This window comes from Sinocyclocheilus grahami, unplaced genomic scaffold, assembly GCF_001515645.1.
Source record: "Sinocyclocheilus grahami isolate Dianchi unplaced genomic scaffold, SAMN03320097.WGS_v1.1 scaffold1865.1, whole genome shotgun sequence".
Taxonomy (NCBI): domain Eukaryota; kingdom Metazoa; phylum Chordata; class Actinopteri; order Cypriniformes; family Cyprinidae; genus Sinocyclocheilus; species Sinocyclocheilus grahami.
The window spans coordinates 27,216-52,414 of record NW_015507044.1 but is presented as its reverse complement, the minus strand read 5'-3'; the positions used below and the strand labels follow the sequence as shown (position 1 = coordinate 52,414).

The 25,199-nt window shown below is 34.3% G+C and overlaps 1 protein-coding gene across 1 annotated transcript in view; it reads left to right on the top strand.

Annotated features, from left to right (window-relative positions):
- The window catches only part of LOC107573092 (Golgi apparatus protein 1-like), a 44,112-nt gene extending 19,430 nt beyond the window's left edge, over positions 1-24,682 (top strand). The window contains exons 5-26 of the mRNA XM_016259530.1: positions 1,549-1,752; positions 2,243-2,314; positions 2,475-2,661; positions 4,114-4,328; positions 4,545-4,666; positions 5,712-5,813; positions 7,392-7,545; positions 8,353-8,490; positions 8,576-8,662; positions 10,168-10,230; positions 10,313-10,426; positions 12,171-12,259; positions 12,544-12,661; positions 12,876-12,968; positions 15,088-15,225; positions 16,683-16,806; positions 17,026-17,168; positions 17,989-18,090; positions 20,741-20,848; positions 22,106-22,226; positions 22,572-22,678; positions 23,835-24,682. Of these exons, the coding sequence (XP_016115016.1) occupies positions 1,549-1,752; positions 2,243-2,314; positions 2,475-2,661; positions 4,114-4,328; positions 4,545-4,666; positions 5,712-5,813; positions 7,392-7,545; positions 8,353-8,490; positions 8,576-8,662; positions 10,168-10,230; positions 10,313-10,426; positions 12,171-12,259; positions 12,544-12,661; positions 12,876-12,968; positions 15,088-15,225; positions 16,683-16,806; positions 17,026-17,168; positions 17,989-18,090; positions 20,741-20,848; positions 22,106-22,226; positions 22,572-22,678; positions 23,835-24,002 (2,769 nt within the window). The 3' untranslated portion in view covers positions 24,003-24,682. The remainder of the gene's footprint in view (positions 1-1,548; positions 1,753-2,242; positions 2,315-2,474; positions 2,662-4,113; positions 4,329-4,544; positions 4,667-5,711; positions 5,814-7,391; positions 7,546-8,352; positions 8,491-8,575; positions 8,663-10,167; positions 10,231-10,312; positions 10,427-12,170; positions 12,260-12,543; positions 12,662-12,875; positions 12,969-15,087; positions 15,226-16,682; positions 16,807-17,025; positions 17,169-17,988; positions 18,091-20,740; positions 20,849-22,105; positions 22,227-22,571; positions 22,679-23,834) is intronic.
- Positions 24,683-25,199: the final 517 nt, after the last annotated feature.

Below are 25,199 nucleotides of genomic sequence, written 5' to 3'. Positions count from 1 at the left end.
TGGGCACCCGTTCACCACCCTTGCCTCGTTCACCCTCGTGCACTCTGCTGAAATTAAAAAAAGTTAACTTTAGACTTGTCTGCTCGTTGATTTAAAATAGCTTAAACAAGCTCAGACTGCCAAACATACAAGATGGCAAGTGAGGAATGAAGATTATATTTAGCTGCTTAGTGGGTTTATGCATCTTTTAGATCACGGGTTATGCAGTAATTAGGTACTATTATATGAGTAACCGACAGCTCTCATTCTGTAGTGCCTTTTGCCTTTAAATATCACTCGTTATCTTGTCATTAAGTCGCATGCCTTAAATTCTGACACTAAATTACTTCGAGTGGGCATTTGAATATCATCATCAACACTATTTTACGCCATTATTTGTTTACAGTCGTCTTGGATGATGTTTTCTCCCGGACCTCAGGAAGTGTTAGTGGTTAAACGCATGGCTGTCACTTAAATTTACAGACCAATAATCTAAAATAAAGCAATAGGCCCCAAGAAGCCGTGGTTTACAGTGAATTTATAACCGCTAAGGAGCGTTGTTATGCACAACGCAATGCGGAGTTTTATAAAAACGGTTACTCCATATACGTAGTAAGGTTTCACAGAATATAACAGAGCAAATAAAGTATAAGGATATTACTAAAAACAGTATTCTTCCACCAAACAACGTAGTTCCTCAGAAATAGTTGTGGTTGCCGAGCAGCACACAGAAGTAAACAAATGTGTATGTTTGTAGAGTCATTTACAACAGCTTCGAATGCGGCTCAACCAATCAGAATCAAGGACCGGAAATATCCGTTTTATAATTGGCAACATTCGTCAGCAGACTTTTATTTAGAAGTAATTTTTTAAAACTTTAAATTTTAAGTAAAAATAAAAAACTTGTATTTATTTGTTATTTTATTTTGTTTTGATATATTTTCTAATTTTGTTTTTATTTTTGTTATTTATTTATTTTCCTCATTCTCACAGTGTTGTTATATTGTTATTAACTAAAACTATTAGTTTGAAATAAATCAAATAAATAAATCAAAAATAATCAGATGAAAAAATAAATATTAGAAATGCTTCCTTGGAAACTAGCTAAAATGATTTTACATTGAAGTACTAATATTACTAAAAAATATAAAACCATATTATTAATGATTTAATACTATTTTAAATATTTTATAATGTAATAAAATTCATAATAATAATAATAAATACTATAATAGTATATTAATAATACTAAAATAGCATTGCTCTCTCCCTGCTCTTGTCTGGCTTCCTATATTAAAAAAAAGCCAAAAAGCTCATACATTTTTTTTTAAATAACAAAAAAATGTTACTTCATATTTATTAAGGAACTTGTCATTTCTTCTTTTGTCTTGCATTCAAAAGCATCATTGTTAATCTATTTGGTTTTCACATTCTTTGTAAAATATCTTACTAGTTTACATTTTCACTTTGTGATAAATTTTTCCTTCCTCCCTTTTATCCCTTCAGTCTTGCATATCTTGCATATTCAGTCTAGGCCAAATGCTTTGTCATTTTTTTTCTTGCGGTTAGGACCTGCATTCTCAGGGTGAGGTGATTGCGTGTCTGGAGAGGGCTCTGGTCCGGGAAGCAGAGCAGCAGGATAAGGCTCATCAAATCAAGGATGCCTGCAAAAAGTCCATCATGAGAGTGGCTGAACTATCAGCAGACGACTTCCACCTCGACCGCTACCTCTACTTCTCCTGCCGAGACGACCGGGAGCGCTTTTGTGAAAATGTATGTGTCAGCTTCTCTTACAGTTTCCTCTCATCCATCACGATACCTGCAGCCTAATTTGCATACTTCTACTACTTACTACAAGTATATACTTTACTGGAAGGGGCGGGCTGGTATGATTGACAGCTGCCTCTCATGTGCTGTGAGTCAGAATGACAGGATTAGACCGCACAGCTGCTTTGTGCAGGAGGAGCCGTGGGCCGATGTGTTGATGTGCAAACATGAAGCATCCAATATCTCCCGATTGACCTGAATTGATCTGTCAATGCTTAACATTTTATTTATGTTTTTTTTTTTGTTTTGTTACAGACCCAGGTGGGAGAGGGCAGAGTGTACAAATGCCTGTAGACCGCACAGCTGCTTTGTGCAGGAGGAGCCGTGGGCCGATGTGTTGATGTGCAAACATGAAGCATCCAATATCTCCCGATTGACCTGAATTGATCTGTCAATGCTTAACATTTTATTTATGTTTTTTTTTGTTTTGTTACAGACCCAGGTGGGAGAGGGCAGAGTGTACAAATGCCTTTTCAACCATAAATTTGAAGAAGCGATGTCAGAAAAGGTGCAGCACATCTCTTATGCAACATAAGAATGCATAAAATGTCAGTTTCTGATCTGAAGTCATAGTCTAGAAGAAGCCGCAGGAATGTTGGTGGTCAGTTTAGTGTATGTGTTTGTCCTGTCTGAGTGTCTGTGTACTTAATAAGCATCTCTGTCCACAGTGCAGAAACGCCCTGACCACTCGGCAAAAGCTCATTGCTCAAGATTATAAAGTCAGTTACTCCCTCGCGAAGGCCTGTAAGGCCGACCTACGCAAATACCGTTGTAACCCAGACACCAGCATGCCTCGCGCCCGAGAGGCCAGACTCTCCTACCTCCTCCTCTGCCTGGAGTCTGCTGTTCACAGAGGTCTGTTCGTGTCATTCAGTATCATACTACAGTTGTACTGTGACATTGGCCAATATTATCTTTTTTATTTTTCAGTATTATTTCATGTTGGATATTATTATGCATGTTCATTTTTAATTCTAAATTGATTATTATCATTCATGTAATTATCATACAATTATTATTAATTTTAACATTTAAATTAGTACCATATCTTTATCTGCCAATATAAAAAAAATAAATTCTTTTTTTACTATTGTTTGATATTGTATATTTAACTGTGCATGTTATTTTTTATTCTACTTTGATTTTCACTCTTTATTATCATTATTATTATTATTTATCATTATTATTAATTATTTTTTGCATTTATAATAGTACCATATCGGTTATCCACTAATATTAAAAATTGTATTTTTTGTTTTTAGTATTGTTTGATATTGGATATCAATGATATTAATATTCTACTTTTATTATTATTATAATCCCTCTTATCATATTATGATTATTACTTACATTTACATTTAGAATAGTACTATATCAGTTATCTGCTAATATTAAAGAATGTTTTTCAGTATTGTTTGATATTGGATATTTCATTGTCCATGTTAATTGTTATTTTACTTTAAATATTATTATTTATTATTCATGTTGTTATTATCATAAGATTATAATTCATATTTACATTTAGAATAGTGCAATATCGGTTATGGGCCAGTATTAAAGATTTAGTTTTTTTTTAGTGCATGATATAGGATATTTCATTGTGCATTTTTTTATTTTAATTTTATTCTTATTATTCATATTATTATTATTATTATTATCATGTGATTACTGTTCACATTTTTTACTTTTAAATTAGTACACATCGGTTATAGGCAAATATACTAAATATTTTTTTGTTTGTTTTTCAAAATTGTTTGGTATTGTGTTTTTAATTGTGCATGTTTTTTATTTTACTTTCTTATTCATTAGTAGTAGTAGTAGTACTAGTGGTGGTACCATATGATTATTACTCCTATTTACATTTAGACTAGTACCATATTAGAAGTACTAAATTCACTTGTAGTATTAAAAAATTATTTTAGTTATTGTACTATTTTTTTATTTTTTTATTTAGACAAAATGGTATGGAATTTTAATAGCAGCCATAAAACAAATATTAATCAGCATAGGCCAAATGCTAAACCGAAATCAATTATTATAAATTATGAATCTAAAGTAATTAAATATTTTAATGAATATTTAATATTTAAATATTCACAAATACGTTTGAATTTTTTTAAAACATGAAATGCAGTATACTGTATATTCTGTGCAGTAAATAACGCGCTGGTATTCTTATTCCAGCCATAGTCTTTGCTCTCATTCATGCATGTTCTCCTCTTCGGGGCTGTTTATTGATTTGCTGCAACCTAAGAAGTTTGTTCATTGTTACGTTCCTTCCCGTGGGTTTTACTGCTGTCATCTCAGGCCGTACGGTGACCGGAGACTGTCAGGGTGAGATGCTGGACTACAGACGCATGCTAATGGAGGATTTCTCTTTGAGCCCTGAGATCGTGTTGCATTGTCGAGGAGAGATCGAGGCGCACTGCTCAGGACTGCACCGCAAGGGACGAACCCTGCACTGCCTCATGAGAGTCGCCCGAGGGGACAAGGGCACGGTGGACAACCTCTGCCAGACAGCAGTAAGCATTTATTTGATCAACAATGTGAAATATTATAACAATTTAATAGAACTGTTTTTAATTTGAATATATTTTGAAATGTAATTTATTCCTGTGATGCAAAGCTGAATTTACTCCAGTCTTCAGTGTCACATGATCCTTCAGAAATCATTCTAATATACTGATTTGCTGCTCAAGAAATCTTTATTTATTTTAATTTTTTTTTGTCTCTTGTAGCTCCAGACTCTTATACAGTCAGCAGACCCCGGTGCTGATTACCGGATTGATCGCGCTTTAAATGAAGCCTGTGAGTCTGTGATCCAGACGGCCTGCAAACACATCCGCAGCGGAGACCCTATGTGAGTCCTGTTGATATAGAAATTAACGTTCTTAGAATTGACAAGACGGTTGACCCTGAGTGGTCAGCTAAATATCTACAGTGGATCTAAAATATTAATAATTAATCATAATTAGTTATGGTTAATTATTCATATTTCCCCATGAGCTGATTCGCTACAGTAAATACTTGCATGAAAGCTTCAGTGAGCTTGGTGTATTGTTCTCTGTCATCAGTGGAAACTGTAGTCTGTCACAGGATTTATTTGGGTGAGATAACACTCCTGTAGAGATTTAGACTCATTGCTTTGTTTAAAGCACCAATACTGTCTTTCTCTCACAGGCACCATATAAACCTGCAGTGGATTTAGAGGAGAGAGTCAAATCCAATTAAGTGTGTGTGGAGTGTAAATGTGTCACTCTTTTTCTAAGAGGAAGAAAGATGAACGGACATTCAAGCTGTAGAATGCAACTCAGTCAAGTTTACACAGTGTCTGCATTGGAAAAGGCTATGTAATACTAAAAAAAAATTTATTTATTAATTTATTTTTTATTGATTTTCATTTTATTGATTTATTTTTATGGTGTTTGAAAAGGTTTATTCAATTGTTTTTTTTCTATTTTATTTAATTTCTAATTGGTTATTTTTAAATTATTATAAATTTTTCATTGATTTTTATAATATTTGTCAAATAAAATATTTTAAATGATCCTGCATCGGAAGATACTCAAATAAGGGATTTGTTTGTTTGTTTGTTTATTGATTTATTTTATTTATTTTGATCTATTTTGAAAAGGTTATATTTATTAAAAAAAAAATCTTATTTATGATTTATTTAATGTATTAGTTTTAATTCATTTTACATTTATTTTTAATAACATGTTAACATGTTTCATGTAGTAAAGCTGATTTGTTGAATACAAATGTACTATTTAAATTTTTTTCTTTTATTTCTACAGTAATGCCAAGCAGTGTTTTATTATATGGCGTATGATATAAAGTTGTTGTTGCGTTAATTTTATCTGGTGGATTAAATATTAAAAAGACATGTATTTGTGTGTTTGTAGGATTCTGTCTTGTTTGATGGAGCATCTTTACACCGAGAAGATGGTTCAAGACTGTGAACACCGTCTTCTGGAGCTGCAGTACTTCATTTCAAGAGACTGGAAGTAATCAGCCTAACCTTTCCATTTCCTTTTTCCTTACCTGATGACTCAGACAAAATAAGACCCTTGAAACCCCCTCTTACGCTTTCAAGTTGATGTTTTCGAGTGTGTTTGAGTAATAATAACGTTCAAATCCATTCAGTCAGTCGGGGGTCGTCATTGTGTGTGTTTAATAGCTCAGCACTCGTCTGCAGTTTGATTCGCGGGCCTGATGCGACCTTCACTGTGTGTCTCTCTCATCTGTTCAGTTTGAAAAGCATGCCCACACAGTGCCATTATAACAAAACCATTAGATGGTCATAACTTCATTCACAGCCCATTAGATTCAAGTGGTTTTTAATTAGAACAGTTTGAAGCAGCAATTTGGTTTGATGGTCCATCGTGACAGGCTGGCTGTGTGATGCTTTGTTTGTTACAACCCTACAGAGACTGTTGTTCTCTTCTCTATTGTGACCAAATCTTGGCAAAAGGTGGATTTATTAAATATTTTTTTGTAAACTGGTTTTAGATGCTGATTCATGCCTCTAGCACTAAATGTATCTAACAGACACTACAGTTCAAAAGTTTGAAGTCGGTAAGATTTTTAAAAATATTTTCGAAAGAAGCCTCTTATTCTTTTATTTGATCAAAAATACAATAAACATAGTATAATTGTAAAATATTATTACAATTTAAAATACCAGTTTTCGGTAACACTTTACTTAAAGCCTTCATGTATAATGAATTATAAAAGTAATTTTAATGCAATAATTATGCCTTGTAATGCACCTCATAATGCATTGTCTAATCTCAAATAACTGTAATTACAGTTAATACATTATTACTCTTATCAATTCATTATTACACTGTGCATTTTAAATTCAGTTATAATTATTTACGACAAAATATAGTGTGACAACACACATTATGAATAATTATAATGCATTATACCCTTTAATAACCCTTTATAATGCATTATACATGAAGGCTTTAAATGAAGTCTTATCCAGTGTTCTATTGTAATATATTTTAAAAATGTAATTTATTGCTGTGATCAAAGCTGAATTTTCAGCAGCATTACTCCAGTCGTCAGTGTCACATGATCCTTCAGAAATTAGTCTAATATGACGATTTGCTGCTCAAGAATTATTTCTGATTATTATCAATGTTTTTGTGGAAACATGTTACATTTTATTTTTCAGGATTCTTTGATCAATAGACAGTTAAAAAGAACAGCAGAAATATTTATTATTATTATTAATGTTGAAAACAGTCATTCTGCTTAATATTTTTTGTGGAAATCAAACCATTTATACCAAAAACAAAAATAATGTATTTGATGATTCTTTGATGAATTGTAAAAAAAATTTTTTTTAAAAACAGCATTTATTTCAAATACAAATCTTTTGTAACATTAGAAAAATCAGTACTGTCACTTTTGATCAAGTTATGTGATTGGTATATGTGTACATATAGTTATGATGACGGACTGATTTCAGGTATAGACACAATTCTACTTTCGTATCACAAGGTCAGAGGTTGAGGTTAAAATCTGGTTAGGCATGTGACACATTTTTGTCTCCTGTGTATTTTTTCCTTCAGGCTTGATCCTATCTTATACCGTAAATGTCAGAATGACGCATCCAGACTGTGCTACACCCCAAGCTGGAACGAGAGCAGTGAGCTCATGCCTCCTGGCGCTGTGTTTTCCTGCTTGTACCGCCACGCTTACCGGACAGAAGAGCAGGGCAGACGGGTGAGAAGAAGCACAAACAATGCATTTTAGTCAGTTCTTATTAAGACACTAAAGAGACTATCAGTATGAAGTCTGGTCCACCTTACAGTTTATTCTGACTTGCAACTACCTACTACATACAGAAAACAAATAGAAAAGTCAACTGTCTTTGGTCATTTTATATGAGAGAACAAACATGTCAAATAGAGAGCATGTGATTTTGGATTCATCCATTGAATTTGCAAAATAGATCATATCAAAATAAATATTTGGACTGATATTTTGTCATTTTGCTCACTCGTCCAGAGTGAGCAAAAGGGCTGGCAGAATCACTCTGGACCCCTCACATCCAGTACACTCCCTCTTTGAACTGTTGCCATCTGGTCGACGCTACAGAGCTCTGAGCACCAGAACGACCAGACACAGGAACAGTTTCTTCCCTCAGGCCATCCATCTCATGAACACTTGACAATAACTGTGGAACACACACTATTTATTCACTCATACACTTATTTATCTAACACACACACTCAGTCTACATTTCAATTTGCACATAATATACCTGTACATACAACTGTCTATTGTTATATACCTGTACATACAATTGTCGATTTGTATATTTTTATTCCTTAGTTACTTGTTCTATTTTTCTATTTTTTATTATCTGTGGTTTTTGTTCTGTCACTGTCATTCTGTTACACTGTGGAGCTTCTGTCATGAAAACAAATTCCTCGTATGTGTAAACATACCTGGCAATAAAAACTCATTCTGATTCTGATTCTGATAATATTCATAAGTGATGTGGAAAAAAATCACTTCCATGTGCAGCTTACCAGGGACTGTAAGGTGGAGGTCCAGAGAATTCTTCACCAGAGAGCTCTGGATGTGAAGTTGGACCCTGAGCTCCAGAAACGCTGCATGACTGACCTGGGAAAATGGTGCAGTGAGAAGACAGACACCGGACAGGTACAAAATGATTTTGGGGATAAAACTCAGTTTTGCAGGAGACATCATTAGGTCATCGAGTCAGAGTTTGTTTTGTCTGCCTCAGGAGCTGGAGTGTCTTCAGGACCATCTTGAGGACCTGGTGTCAAGCTGCAGAGATGTGGTGGGCAACCTGACAGAACTGGAATCTGAGGTACGCTTCCTATTCCACACCACAGCATGTACATAAACCTTAGAGTGGATAAGGTCATAAAGGCTAAGGCGTGAAAGAAATCGCTTGTAAGATAGGATCTTCTGTACTGTTTTGTTACTGTTATAGTTACTGTTTTGTTGTACTATTTATGGTTTATATATATTAACATTGAAAAGTTTGGGGTCAGTAAGTGAACAATGACAATAAAGGCATTTATAATGTTACAAATGTTACAAATTTCAAGTTCAAATAAATGCTGTTCTTTGGAACTGTTTATATTCATCAAAGAATTCTGATAAAAATGTATAAAAAAATGAATTTTTCAGAATCGATAATAGTAAATGTTTAGAATCAGAATAGATTCTGAAGGATCATGTGACATTGTAGACTGGAGTTATGCTGCGTTATCACAGGAATAAATTCTGTATTAAATTACATTAAAGGATTAGTTCACTTCTGAATTCAAATTTCCTCATAATTTTCTCACCCCCATGTCATCAAAGAAGTTCATGTCTTTCTTTCTTCAGTCGAAAAGAAATTAAGGTTTTTGAGGAAAACATTCCAGGGTTTTTCTCTATATAGTGGACTTCGGTGGGGTTCACTGGGTGGAATGTCCAAATTGCAGCTTCAAAGCATTCTACACGATCCCAGACGAGGAAGAAGGGTCTTATCTAGCGAAACGATCAGTCATTTTCTAAAAAAAATACAATTTATATACTTTTTAACCTCAAACGCTCATCTTGTCTAATTCTGCATGAACTCTGTGCATTCTGGTTCATGACAGTTAGGGTATATCGAAAAACTCCCATCTCATTTTCTCCTCCAACTTCAAAATTGTTCTAAATCGTCCTACATCGCTGTTTTACCGTTTTTTGTAAAGGGCGTTTGACCTTCTTTGCACGTTCACTTTGTAAACACTGGGTCGGTACTTCTGCAGCGATGTTGGAGGAGAAAATGAGATGGGCGTTTTTTGACCTACCCTAACTGTTTCGAATGGGACTGCACAGAGTACGCATGTGCATTGCAGAGCTACACAAGACAAGCATTTGAGGTTAAAAAGTATATAATTTTTATTCTTTTTTTAGAAAATGACCGATCGTTTCGCTAGATAAGACTCGTCTGGGATCGTGTAGAATGCTTTGAAGCTGCAATTTGGACCATCCACCCAGTGAACCCCACTGAAGTCCACTATATAGAGAAAAACCCTGGAATGTTTTCCTCAAAAACCTTCATTTCTTTTCGACTGAAGAAAGAAAGACATGAACATCTTGAATGACATGGGGGTGAGTAAATTATGTGGAAATTTGAATTCAGAAGTCTTTTAAATTTTTATAATATTTCACAATATTACTGTTTTTACTGTATTTTTGATCAAATAAATGCAGCATTGGTGAGCAGAAGAGACTTCTTTCATTACGTTAAAATATCTTATATTTACATATATAGAATTTAGGGATTTTTGGGACAAATGATCTTGATTTATGGTTACACTGTTGTGTTTACAGGACATTCAGATTGAAGCCCTGCTGATCCGAGCCTGTGAACCGGTCATCCAGAGCCACTGCCACGTTAGTACTGGCAACACACACATCGAATTATTCCTTTTATTTTTTAACTCTGAATTCCTCATGTCGGTCTATTTTCTCCCAGGACGTAGCTGATAATCAGATAGACACGGGGAATCTTCTGGAATGCCTGGTGCAGAACAAACATCAGAGGGAAATGAATGATAAATGTGCTGTGGGCGTCACTCATTTCCAGCTGGTAAGCCAGTCACACAACCAATTTCCCTATTTTAAATTTGAATGATGACAAGTAAATTTTTTCCCAAATGTCATGCTGTCCCAGCACAGAGTGTACTGAATGGTTTTGGGTATTGATGGATATGTTGACCATGCTAATTAATCAGCCAATATTTGCCATTTTGAGATTGACATCACATTTTTTGAGTGAATTTTGCATATATAGATATTGTGAAAATAAGATTCTATCATTGTTATTATAGTTAACTAATACTAAAATTTAAACTACGGAAACAAAAATAAAACTTACAACATATCTAATATATCTATTTTAATAGCTATCTGTCTGTCTATCTATCTGTCTGACTCTGTCTGTCTATATAAACTACAAAAAAATGATTCAATTACTAAAACTTTAACTAAAATCAAAATGAAAACAGAAAATATAAAAAATAAAAACCGATTAAAAATATTTATAAAATATTTTGTATGTCAATAATACTAAAATAACACTACTATCACTATCAATAAATTGCATTGTATATTATATAAATTGCATCAATTTACATAATGAATGCAGGCTGATGTGGACTTCACAATGAAATATCTAACAGTTCATATAGGCTACAGTGCCTTGCGAAAGTTTTAATTTTTTTTTTTTACATTTTGTTATGTTGCTGCCTTATGATAAACTTCTTTAAATAATTTTTTTCCCACATCAATCTACACTCCATACAACATACTGACAAAGCAAAAACAGAATTGTTACAACTTCGTAAATTTATTAAAAATAAAAAACTGAAATAAGTACATTGCATAAGTATTCATACTTCAAACTATTCTAACTAAATATTTAGCGGAAGCACCTTAACAAGTCTGAGGGTCCTTTAGGTGCTTTTTTGTAAATTCCAAGTGTGTTTTCGTGAGTCTTAACTGAAGAGAGGATTGAGTCTCGCCACACCGCCATAAAGACTGGATTGGTGGAGTGCTGCAGCGATGTTTGTTCTTCTGTAGATTTCTTTTATCTCCACTTATGATCATGGAGCTCAACTAGAGTGACCATCAGCTTCTTGGTCACCAGTCTAACCAAAGTCCTTCTCCATCAATTGCTCAGTTTGGCCAGGAGGCCAGCTCTAGGAAGAGTCCTGGTTGTTTCAAACTTCTTCCATTAAGGGTAACAGAGACTACATGCTTCTGTGACCCTTCAATGAAGCAGAATTTTTTTCTGAACTCTTCCACAGATGTGTGGCTTGACGCAAACCTGTTTCTGAGCTCTACAGGCAGTTCTTTTGACCTTGGGGCTTGGTTTTTGCTCTGATATGCATTATCAGCTGTTAGACTTTTTATTAAGATGTGTGTGCCTTTCCAAATCATACCCATTCAATTGAATTTGCCACAGGATAACTTCACTTGATGTGTAGTAATATCTACAAGCAAAATGAATGCTCCTGAGCTAAATTTCAACTGTCCCAGATATGTATGAATATGTATGATAGGTATGAATACTTATGCAATGGAATCATTTTAGTTTTTTATTTTTAATAAATTTGCAAAGATGTTAAAAACCTGTTTTTTTTTTGCTTGACAATGATGGTGTATGGAGTGTAGATTGTTGTGGAAAAAAACGAATTTAAAGCAGTTTAACATAAGGCAGCAACAAAACAAAATGTGAAAAAAATGAAGGGGTATGAATACATTCGCAAGGCACTGTATGAGATATGGTATGTATTTTATATCCAGTTTATTTTTACTTGTCTACCCTTCAGGTTCAGATGAAGGACTTCCGCTTCTCCTACAAGTTCAAAATGGCCTGTAAAGAGGACGTACTCAAACTCTGTCCCAACATTGAGAAGAAGTGAGTTCACAAATCCTGCAGCTGTCTCTTCAGGCTTTGAAATGTTCTGCATAAACTCTGTTTGGATTTTGTCATTCAATTTTGATGGTGATTTATTTGTTACATAACATTTTTCATGGAGGCTTAAATCATCATGGCCTGTCTGTGTGTCTCCTCTTATTTTGGCACTGTTGCACTCTCTCTCGCTCACACAAATTCATCCTCTTGAACCATATTTTTTTATCCTCTGCCTCAGTGTCTCTTTCACCCTCTTCATGTGTCATTTCGTTATTCCTCCACCTCAGGGCGGATGTGGTCATCTGTTTGAGCACCACAGTGAGGAACGACACTCTGCAGGATGTGAAAGATCAGCGTGTGTCTCTCAAATGTCGGAAACAGCTGAGGGTGGAAGAGCTTGAGATGGTGAATTCACTTTACTCAAGTTAAATCACACACTCCACATTGTTCAGACCCTTTTTACTGTACAACAAATGTGGACTGTAATTTATTCGATCAAGGTCCTAAAAGTACCATTAAAGTTTCATGAAACTTTTTCATATATTACTCATGCGCTATATTCCAAGTCTTCTGAAGCTATGAGTTCAGATGTCACACTCTCTGTCCCTTTCATTTGCAGTCGGAGGACATTCGACTGGAACCTGAGCTGCATGATGCTTGTAAGAAGGATATCAACAAGCTTTGTTCCTCTGTCGCCTATGGAAATGCTCAGGTAGCTGTTTACTTTGATCTTTTACTTTTCTAGATAGCTTTATGCACCCACCTGCAGCTGCTGCACTCAGACGCATGATGAAACTTGTCCAGTTAGAGAAAGAAGATTCATAGAACAAGATTCCCACAGTCACGGAGCACCTGGAAATAGTAGAAAAGTTTATCTCCAGGTCATAAAAATGCAAAAACATTGCATCTCTACCTTTTTGACTAGGAGTGGCAATTTATATTAAAATGGCTAAATACAATAATTATAAAGAATTAAAAGAAATCAAATTCCAGAATTTTCAATAACTTAATGTTCGTCAGGGTTTACACTTTTTATTACCAATGACTTTTATAGTCATATGGAGTTTACAAAAAAATTGTTATTCACATATAGCAATAGTGTCCGGATAAAATAATTTTAGAGCAAAACTAGAAAAGGGTATTCATTTTAGAAATTTCCATGATTTTTTAAAAGATTTTATTAATTTCAATAATATTTCCAGGTCTAGAAATCACTATTTTAAAATTCCTAAATTGTAACATTTGTAACATCATAAATGTCTTTAAAATTCACAAATATAAATGATAGAATTAGAATTAAGAAATGTCAGCTTTCATTTTGATTTTTATCTGTTCTTGCTTATTTTAAAGTTTTTCTCTTATTTGAATTAATTTCATGCCGTCTTGAGTTCCACTTAAATGTATACACAGTTGCTTTTTTAAATTTGACTTAATTTTCATTTTTAACAAATGGAACGGTACAAATGGAAAACTCCTCCATCAGTCTTTATAAAACGATTAAAAACACTTATTAGGTGATCACGAAAGACCGAAAAACAATGTAAATCCATTAGTGTGGAAACCCTGGGTAAAATAAAGCATAAGCCCCGTGAAGCCGTGGTACAGTGAATTTATAACAGCTAAGGGGCGTTGTTAGGCACGATTTAGCTGTTATAAATTCACTGTAAACCACGGCTTCACGGGGCTTATTGCTTTTATAAAACGGTCATTCCATATACGTAGTAAGGTTTCACAAAATAAAACGGAGCAAATAAAGTGTAATGATATTAATAAAAACATTATTCTTCCACCAAACAAAGTAGTTCCTCAGAATCAGTTGTGGTTGCAACAAAGGTGTATGTTTGTAGAGTAATTTACAACAGCTTCAAACTTGGCTCAGCCAATCAGAATCAAGGACCGGAACTATCCGTTTTATAATCCTACATTACAGACAGATGGTTTAAACCACATAGCAAACTACACAATTCATATTGTACAGAGTGGGATTGTTATACATGTTATGCAAAGCCGGGTGGTTTGAAGCATGTTTGCGCACACATGCAAAATACAAAATAGGATTTTCCTTGCTTTTTATGGAAATACATTTTCAACTTTCTCGCCCAGTCCATTAAAAACCTAGCTATAAAAATGATTCAGCCATAAATCATGTTGACACAACGTGAGCACATTAACATATGACCACACATGTTTACATAATTACACTTATTCAGTAGTCAGCAACCTGGCAGGGTCCTGTTTAGTCAGGTAACAGCTTAGGTTAGCTTGAGTTATTAAAAATAAAAATAATAATGTGATAAAATATGAGTGCATCTAATCATGCCCTCTGACCTACATGAAAATTCCATAATAAGACATTTTCTTGCTTTCAACACAATTCCAGCTTTAACTACCACCCAACGTGAGCACATTAACATATGACCACACATGTTTACATAATTACACTTATTCATTTTAGTCAGGTAACAGCTTAGGTTAGCTTGAGTTATTAAAAATAATAATAATAATGTGATAAAATATGAGTGCATCTAATCATGCCCTCTGACCTACATGAAAATTCCATAATAAGACATTTTCTTGCTTTCAACACAATTCCAGCTTTAACTACCACCAATGAAATGCATAGAAAATGTGTAGAGCTGTCCGTTTGTACTGTTCATTTAGTGTGATTGTTAACATTTTAAAAAATACATTTAATCATCACCTTGACTAACCTTACCTTAAGTGAAAAAAATTAAATGCTGCAGCAATGAAGAACAGAGCCCTATTAACTAACTGTTGGAGAAGACCTTCATAATCTGTTTTTTTCACGCCTCTATCTGTCCTCTTCTCAGATCATTGAGTGCCTCAAAGAGAACAAGAAGCAGCTGTCCCAGGTGTGTCATCAAAAGATCTTTAAGCTTCAGGAAACTGAAATGATGGATCCGGAGCTGGACTATCAGCTCATGAGAGTGTGCAAGCAGATGATCAAGGTGAGATGTTTTAGCAGGTAACTAACTTGGGGTAAGTTCTGCAGGTCCCTTAGGTCGTATCCTGACATTTCTTCCATTACCTAAAGCTTTCCTGTCAAACAGAACGAGCTGATGGTTATAAACGTACTCTGGATTGTCTAAGATCAATAGTAATGGCTTAACCCCCTTGTTTTAATTAACTTAAACTCAATAAGATCAACATGGGGCCAGAGTGAAGCGGCTGATAGATCGGACCTGATTTGGAAAAGAGTATTAAAAATTTAAACCACATAACATTGTCTTTGAGCGAAATAGCATTGAATGAACAAATACTCTTCCGTTCAAAAGTTTGGAGTGAGTAAGTTTTATATTTGGAAAGAAATTAGGACACTTTGCTGATTTGATCAAATTGATCAAAAGTGAAAGAAAATACTTTTATATGATGTTACAAAAGATTCCTATTTTAAATAAATACTGTTCTTTTGTACTCTTGATTCATCGAATTCTGAAAAAAAAGTATCACGGTTTCCACAAAAATATTAAACAGCAAAAACAATGATATTATCATCACCATCATCATCAAATCAGAATATATGAAGGATTTCTGAAGGATCATTTGACACTGCAGACTGGAGTTATGATACTGAAAATTCAGCTTTGATCACAGCAATAAATTGCAATTTTAGATGTATTAAAATAGAAGACTGTAAATTTCAGTTGTAGCAATGCTTATGAATATTGTTTTTGTATTGGTTTGCAAAAAACAAACATTTTACCGACCTAAACTTTTGAGCCATAGTGTAGTTTAAGAAAATAATATTTTTACATTTAGCAGTTTTATGCTACATTACATCACTGTAAAAGCCGAGGGCTTATAATCATAAAATTGCCAGTTCATTTGCCAAGCTATCTACAGACATTGTAGAGGGATTGAATCTGCCTTATGTGCAAGTCATTTTGGCTGAAAGCGCATGTAAAGTGACTACATACTTGCTTTTCAAAGAGTCCGTAAACTTCCATATGTTTCCCATAGATAGCCCAGTCAGCAGTTAAGTCTGTTTCTCCTTTTCTTTGTCCTTCGCGAATTTCAGTTGTAGCAATGCTTATGAATATTGTTTTTGTATTGGTTTGCAAAAAACAAACATTTTACCGACCTAAACTTTTGAGCCATAGTGTAGTTTAAGAAAATAATATTTTTACATTTAGCAGTTTTATGCTACATTACATCACTGTTAAAGCCGAGGGCTTATAATCATAAAATTGCCAGTTCATTTGCCAAGCTATCTACAGACATTGTAGAGGGATTGAATCTGCCTTATGTGCAAGTCATTTTGGCTGAAAGCGCATGTAAAGTGACTACATACTTGCTTTTCAAAGAGTCCGTAAACTTCCATATGTTTCCCATAGATAGTCCAGTCAGCAGTTAAGTCTGTTTCTCCTTTTCTTTGTCCTTCGCGACATATTTGTCCTTGGTTTAGCGTTTTTGCACAGAGTCGGATGCTAAGAACGTGCTGCAGTGTCTGAAGCTGAACAAGAACAGTGAGCTAATGGATCCCAAGTGTAAGCAGATGATCACCAAGAGACAAATCACTCAGAACACAGGTGAAGACCAAACACACCTGCACTTCATTTACAGTTAACTACAGTTAGTTGAGTTGATTCATTTGAAGCTGCCATCTAAATCTCCCATTTTTGGTTCTGAAACTCTCTCCTTGAGTTTTAATGGCCTCCTAGTTTTTTTCTTTTCTTAAAGTATCTTTGAATTATTTCAACTTTTGTAATGTTAGTGTTTTCATTTCTTTGCTGTATTGGTGTTTTCAGACTACAGATTGAACCCAGTGTTGAGGAAGGCTTGTAAAGCAGACATACCCAAGTTCTGTCAAAGCATACTCAATAAAGCCAGTGACGCCAACGAACTGGAGGGTCAAGTCATATCCTGCCTTAAACTCAAGTATGCAGACCAGGTATGTGTGTCACTGAATATTAGCAACAAATATGTAAGGGATAATGTACAGTCAGCCCAGTATTATAGCAAAATTATAGTCTTGTATCATACTGAAGGGGTTATGTTGCTATAATGACCATCTGACTGTACGTTATCCCGCTTATTGCGCAACTACTTATATCATCGCTGTTACTATTAATTATTTTAAACTATTAAAAATTGCTTTTGGTAATTGAAATAAAATAAATAGATGAAAAAAATTATAAAAAAATGAATAATAAAAACTTGACAATAAAAAAAAAAATGTTAACTTTATAACTCGTACAGAAATAATGATAATTTCAGCTTATATAAAATAAAGCTAAAATAAATGTAATTAATTTAATTAAATGTAAATATTCGATTAAATATATTAACTTGCAAAATTTTTATGTAAAAAACAATTGAAAATGATAAATGTTGACTAAATGTTTTGCTAAAATTACTATAACTAAAATTAAATAAATTAAAGCTATATAGAAGTATTTAAAAAAAATACAAAAATGACAAGCACATAAAATGACTAAAATAAAAAACGAATCATTAAAAAAATGCTTATTCAAAATATGAATAAATAATATGATATAGAAATAATACTATAGTAATAATGACTTTTATGTTAAGTTGAAATAATGTTATTTTTGGCTAAATATTCTACGGAGTTGTGTATTAAACACATGCTGGTCTTTGTGTGCAAGTCGGATTTGGAAGTTCTTTTATTAGCATGTGAGTGGGAGTGTTGTGATGTGGAGATGCAGACTGTTTAACACTTTTAAACCGGTTAAAATGGTTGTTCCCAGCGGTTGTCGGGAGACTGTGAGGATCAGATCAGAGTCATCCTTCAGGAGTCAGCGCTCGATTACCGGCTCGATCCGCAGCTCCAGGTTCACTGCAGGAATGAGGTGAGTGGACACAAACCCTAGTGAGCCGTCTTTATGTATACTGTCTACAGAGGTCAGTGAAATGAAAATGCATGAGTGACTGATTTAAAGCATTCTTTTCTTTATCGAATTATTCATATTTTTCAATACTGAATAAAATAGAATTGATATTTCCTTTGATTCTATCTCTCAGCTCACTGCAGTGCATTTTGGGAGGGATTGCATTATTTGCTAAAGGATACATGCGATTAGAATTTTTGAAACTTCTGGCCAAACTGCTGATATAAATCAGTCTGCTGTTTTAATGATGCCTAAAATGCTGTCTAGGTAGGGAGCTTGCAAGTGTTTGGAATGGAGCCCATGGCCTTCAATACATAACATCTTTATGAGATCTAACAGTCTGTTTAAACACGTCAAGACACTCATTTGGTGCTGTACAGAGACAGTGAGGGGGCGTCCGAGAATCTCTCTAAAAGATCGTCCAAGTGATGTTACATTTACATTTAGTCATTTAGCAGAAGCTTTTATCCAAAGCGACTTACAAATGAAGACAATGGACGCAATCAAAATCAACAAAAGAGCAATGATATGCAAGTGCAATAACAAGTCTCAGTTAGCTGAACGCAATACACGTAGCAACGTTTTTTTTTAATTATATAATAAATAAGAAAACAGAATAGAGCAAACTAGTGTTAGAGGCCTTTTTTGCTAAATAAAAAGAAAACAAATAGAATATAAAAAGATTAGAGAAGCTAGTGTTAGTTTTTTCTCTCAAGAAAACAAGCCGTTAGTAAATGAATAGAGTGCAAGTCTAAAAGGGGCCATTTTTTTTTTAAGAATAAAATTAGAATAGAGAGTGCTGGAGTTAGAGGGTCAAATAAAGATGGAAGAGATGTGTTTTTAGCCAATTCTTGAAGATGGCTAAGGACTGCTCGGAAAGTGATTTTGTGCCTCTTTGGGATGGCACAATAAAGCGACGTTCACTTGCAGAACGCAAGCTTCTAGAGGGCACATAACTCTGAAGTAATGAATTTAGGTGAAGTGGTGCAGAGCCAGTGGTGGTTTTGTAGGCAAACATTAATGCCTTGAATTTAATGCGAGCAGCTATTGGTAGTCAGTGCAAATTGATAAACAGAGGTGTGACGTGAGTTCTTTTCGGCTCATTAAAAATGTTTCTTGCTGCCGCGTTCTGGATTAATTGTAAAGGTTTGATTAGAAGTGGCTGAAAGACCTGCCAAGCGAGCATTGCAATAGTCCATGTTCCGAAAGAAAGGGCCTGATCTTCTTGATGTTGAATAAAGCAAGTCTGCAGGATTTGGCCATTTTAGCAATGTGAAAGGAACCTATGTTTTTTTTTTCTTTCTGTCCCTAAAGAGATTCTCTGAGTGAGGAAGAAATGTCCAACTGCCTCACGAATGACTAATCTGGAGCAATATTTCAGTCCTGTTTCTGAGGGAATGGAAGGAATTCATATGTAATGTCACAAGACAGGAACTAGATGTCCAATTCAAAATAGTCACGTTTTGCACCAGATATTTTTATCGACATAGTGGGGTCGGATTTTTGAAAAAAGTCTCTTATGCTCATTAGGGCTGCCTTTATTTGATCAAAATTACAGTACATTTAGTAATACTGTGAAATATTACAGTTTAAAATAACAGTTTTCAATTTGAATATGTTTTATGTAAATTTTAAAGCTGAATTTTCAGCATCATTCCTCCAGTCTTCAGTGTCACATGATCCTTCAGAAATCTTTCTAATATGCTGATTTGCTGCTCAAGACACATTTCTTGTTGTTATCAATGTTGAAAATAGTTGTGCTGCTTGATTTTTTTTTTTTGTGGAAACCATGATACTTTTTTCTTTTTTATCAAAATTCAAAAACATATTTTATCTTAAATAGAATTTTTGTAACAATGTACTTTACTGTTACTTTTAATTTAACAAGCTCTAGTGGGATTAAATTATTCATGTAAAATAACATTTAAAAATAAAATAGTTTTTTTTTTTTTTTTTATCTGACCGTATCTGACGGTTATGTATTTTTTTTTAATGTTTTTTATTCAATTTGCAGATGGTTTGATTAGATGTACTATTGGATAAAACTGTTTAATCATTTTTTATTCATTAATTGGTCATTTAATATTCATTTAATTACTTTTTTATTTAATTCTGTCTTTGTTGGACAGGAATCTGTAGAATTACATCAACTTATTAGGATTGTATGTGAAAATGACAGTCCAGATTAGTTATGCTATTATATATATGCTATATTATATGCGCTAACTGCTGCACCAAGGCTTAGCCATCTTATTGTTATTAACGAAAGATTTTTCATAATGTTATTGTATTAGGTCTGTTTGATCTGCTGTGCTGCAGAGAGTGTTACAGATGAATATGGATTGTTTGTAATGCTATGGAACAGGAACAGGAACCCTCCTCCTGCAGCCTATCTGAGAAAAGCCCTTTATTTATGATCTCCATGAGCCATAGGCTCTCAGGGAGCAATCGGGCAGAAATGGTGTGAAATGGGTCTCTTGGTGGGTCAGTAAAGAAAATTGACTTTGATCTCTAGGTGATATTCTGCTGACTGAAGGCCACATGAACAAAGACAAAGACAAGGCAGGCAGATCTTTAGTCACTTGGTAACATGTCTGTTTGTGTGTGTTAGATCCCGCGGCTGTGTGCAGAGGAAGCTGCAGCGCAGGAACAGACGGGTCAAGTGGAGGAGTGTCTGAAGAACAACCTACTGAAAATTAAACAGGAGGAGTGCAAGACGGTACAGAACACATCCTTAAACATGCTTCATCTGCTACACACTGTTTTCCTCTGCATCTGTTGCTATAGAAACACCATCAATTTTTATAAACCCACATCTGCTATTCTGATAAGAGGAGATTCCCCCATTAGACACATGAGTGGTTGCATAGGTATTAACATTAGATGTTAGATTTATAAGGGGGTCTGAATACTTTCCGTACCCACTGTATATATATAATACACAATCTATATCTAATATACAATTATCTAGTGCATGTATATATAAATAATATTATTTGTGTATTTTTTTATTTTATTTTTTAGTTTTATTTACCTTCAGCTAGGGCACCCTAAATCAAAAGAGACATTTATTCACATTTTGCACACAAAAAAATGAAGCAGCACAACTGTTTTCAACATTGATTATAATAATAAGAAATGCTTCTTGAGCAGCAAATCAGCATATTAGAATGATTTCTGAAGGATCTTTGGTGAGGATTTTTAAAAATCAATAATAAACTTACCGCCTTTTGAACTGTAGTGTAATTATTTAAACATCCAATTAAACAGAACAATCATAATTTAGTTTTTCACAACAATTTCCTTCATCCTCTCTTAAAGGGTTAGTTCACCCAAAAATGAAAATTCTGTCATTAATTACTCACCCTCGTGTTGTTCCAAACCCGTAAGACCTTCGTTCATCTTCGGAACACAAATTAGGATATTTCTGATGAAATCTGAGGGCTCTCCGACCCTCCCATAGACGGCAAGGTAACTACCACGTTCAAGGTCCAGAAAAGTACTGACTGTGTGACATCAGTGGTTCAACTGTAAAGTTACGAAGCTACGACAATACTTTTTTGCGCAAAGAAAATGAAAATAACGACTTTATTCCACATTTTCGTCTATTGCGTCACTTGTGGACGTGCATTCACGACAGTACCATGATGCGAGCGTGTGGCGGCGCCAGCGCTGACCCAGATCCGGCGTGATGACATCATCACGCGGACTACTTTGTCGATCATCTTGGTACTTTTCTGGACCTTGAACGTGGTAGTTACCTTGCTGTCTATGGGAGGGTCAGAGAGCCCAGAATTTTCATTTTTGGGTGAACTAACCCTTTAAAGAGTCTTTTTTTGCTGCTGTCTCTTTAAGAAACACCTTCACATGTGAAATGAGCAACAGTCATGGCACTCACACAGCTATATTAATCTGACATGTACAGGTTTAGTGTCCGCATCCTGCTCTTTCATTTCATCCTCTTCTCCACGTGTAGGAGGTGTTGAACATGCTCAAAGAAAGCAAAGCAGACATATTTGTGGATCCTGTCTTGCACACGGCCTGTGCTCTGGATTTGAAGCACCACTGTGCAGCCATCAACCCTGGAAGAGGCAGACGTGAGAATGGCTTTTGCTTTTTGGGGGGGTTTTGCATATTACACAATACGCTGACAAGATCAAAAATAAAATAAAAACTCAAAATTCAAAACTGACAATTTTCTTCTTAATGTCACTTCTTACATTATTTCTCACTGAATGTTGTGTTTCCCAGTTAAATGCGTTGTAAATACCACTTTGTGTTGTTTAATTCATGATGCCCGGTTAGGATAACTGGGCTGAGGGTCTATTTGAGAGACTAATGGAAAGTTGTGGGACTGACAGATGGTGTGATTACGATGTGTGTGTTTTTTTAGCTCTGTAATTTGGAGCTCCTGACACCCTGTGTTTGAAATTCTTTCCCAGAAATGTCCTGTTTGATGGAAGCTCTGCAGGACAAGCAGGTGCGTCTACAGCCTGAATGTAAGAGAAGATTACAGGACCGCATAGACATGTGGAGCTATGCGGCGAAGGTCAGTACACACAAACACAAACACATCATCCAGATGGACAACTATTAAGAATTTTTCTTAAATATATTTACTACATAACAGCCCAACCTCTAGCTGTCTTTTTTGCATTAAAATTATTATTATTATTAATAGTAGTAGTAATGCAACTAAAAACAAGAAATTGTTATATTAAGATAAAGTTGTCTATTAATAATAATAACAATAAATAAGAAATTATAGTAAAATAAATTGTAATTATTAGTAACAGCATTCAGACATTATTATTATTATACATATCTCTATAATAAATTTGACAAATTATAATAATAATTGTTATTATCAATGCAATAACAGCAAGAATAAATTATTTTATTAAAATAAATGAATCTTTATTATTAATATTATTTAATATTAAACTAATATTAATGATGACAAAGATGCAATTATATTAAATTAATGACTGTTTTCAATATTATTTTACTATTAATATTAAAATTTGTTTCAATTGTTCAATTATTGCTGCTCTTTTTAACTTTTTATTCATCAAAAAATCCTGACAAAGTATCACAGGTTCCAAAAAAATATTAAGCAGCACAACTGCTTCCATCATTGATTATGAATCTGCATATTAGAATGATTTCTGAAGGATGATGTGACATGATGTGACTGGAGTAATGATGCTGAAAATTCAGCTTTGCATCACAGGAATAAATGAAATTTTAAAGTATATTAAGATAGAAAACCGTTCTTTCAAATTGCAATAATATTTCACAATATTACTGTTTTTTTCTGTATTTTTGATCAAATAAATGCAGCCTTGATGAGCAGAAGAGACTTCTTTAAAAAAAACTATAGAAATCCTACTGATCCCAAACTTTTGAGCGGCAGTGTATGTAATTATAGTTAGCAAAATAAAACATTGTATTAGCATAATTATTGTCATTATTATAAATAATATAATAACAGCAATAAATTATTATATTGAAATAAATGATGTTCTTACAAATATATGTATGTAACATACACATTTTTAGTAGATTATTTTTATTATTAAAAATGTTATACTTGATATTTAGTATTATTGAACAAGATTTCACTTTGAGAATGTACCCTAAAGAATGTTATGTCAGGTTTAGCAAAATTCCTTTTTTATGAGATCTAGTATGTGATTTCCCAGGTGGCACCAGCTGAAGGTTTCTCAGACCTCGCTGCGCAAGTCATGACGTCACCTTCGAAGAACTACATCCTGTTCATGATTGCTCTGGCCGTGTCCCTCCTCTTCCTCGTGGGGCTGCTGTGTGGCCGCATCACCAAACGTGTGACCAGAGAGCTGAAAGACAGGTAGAGCGAGGATGCCGCCCATCCACCATTTCACGCGTCATTTCCTGCCCTCGCTGTTCTCTGTACTTACACCTGCGAAGACTCTGGGAGCCGTCAGTGGACCTTCTGTGGGCTTAGCCCGTCCTGCCACTGAAACCCACCTCAATCCAAACATACAACCTTTGAGACGCTTCTCAGACAGGATCAAGATCGTTTTGGGACATTATGCCTTGAGTATATGTTGTTTAGTTTTGTTTTGAGAGTGACAGCCTTACTTCTTGACTGTAATATGGTCATGTGTCAATGCAGTATTTTTATCGTTGTATCTTTTTTGAGAACGATGGGGCTTTATCAGCAAGCTTACATGAAAATTCAGAAGCCATCTTTATATTTGTTTTTCACTTCAGTTTTTTAAACCACAAGGTGGAATTCACTTTGGGTGGGATTCGTTTTTGGGTGTCTAGAAGATGGTTTTTCTAGTCTAATATGATGAATTCTAATGAGCTTGACATGAAACGGTGGTCTTTATTAGTCAGGACAAAGACGTTTTAGATACATTAGACATCAAGTGCTAAACTTGCAAAGTATTATATATTACTAGATGGTTTGATTATCAAGGGCAAAGACAAACAGAATAATATTAAACACTTCTTTGAGTGAATCTCATTAAAACATGTCCATGCTCTAATGTTTATTTTATGTTCATTTCACTTTAGTTATTTTTTAATTCCCATTATTCACAATCATTTTTTTTAATTGCTGTGATACAGTATTTTCACTGTTTTGTTTTTTGATTTATTTAAATCAACAAAGGCTGTACAACAAAAGAAAATAAAGTTATGTCATATAATTTTCTTTAAGCACAATTTCTTTTTATTTTGGTCTGAAATATGACAGACATGGTCTTGGACTGGTTTTGTGAGATTCCCCTACTGATATGAGGATTATAAACATCTGGTTTGCACATTAATAATGCATTAGAGATTAAATGATTAATATACGAAGAGTACGAAATTCAAATAGACCTGTAGCTCTGTCAGAAAGTTTCATGTTAAAGATGGTTTGATTGTCCAGAGCCAAGTTTCCTGCGGACCAACATTGTGACTGAACAGGACTGTATACCCTAGATGTATGTTGGATGTATTTTTTTCAGAGGTACTTCAAATGTTCACAGGACGATTGCACTTTTTTTGGTGTTTTGGTATGTTTGGCTTAAGCCTTA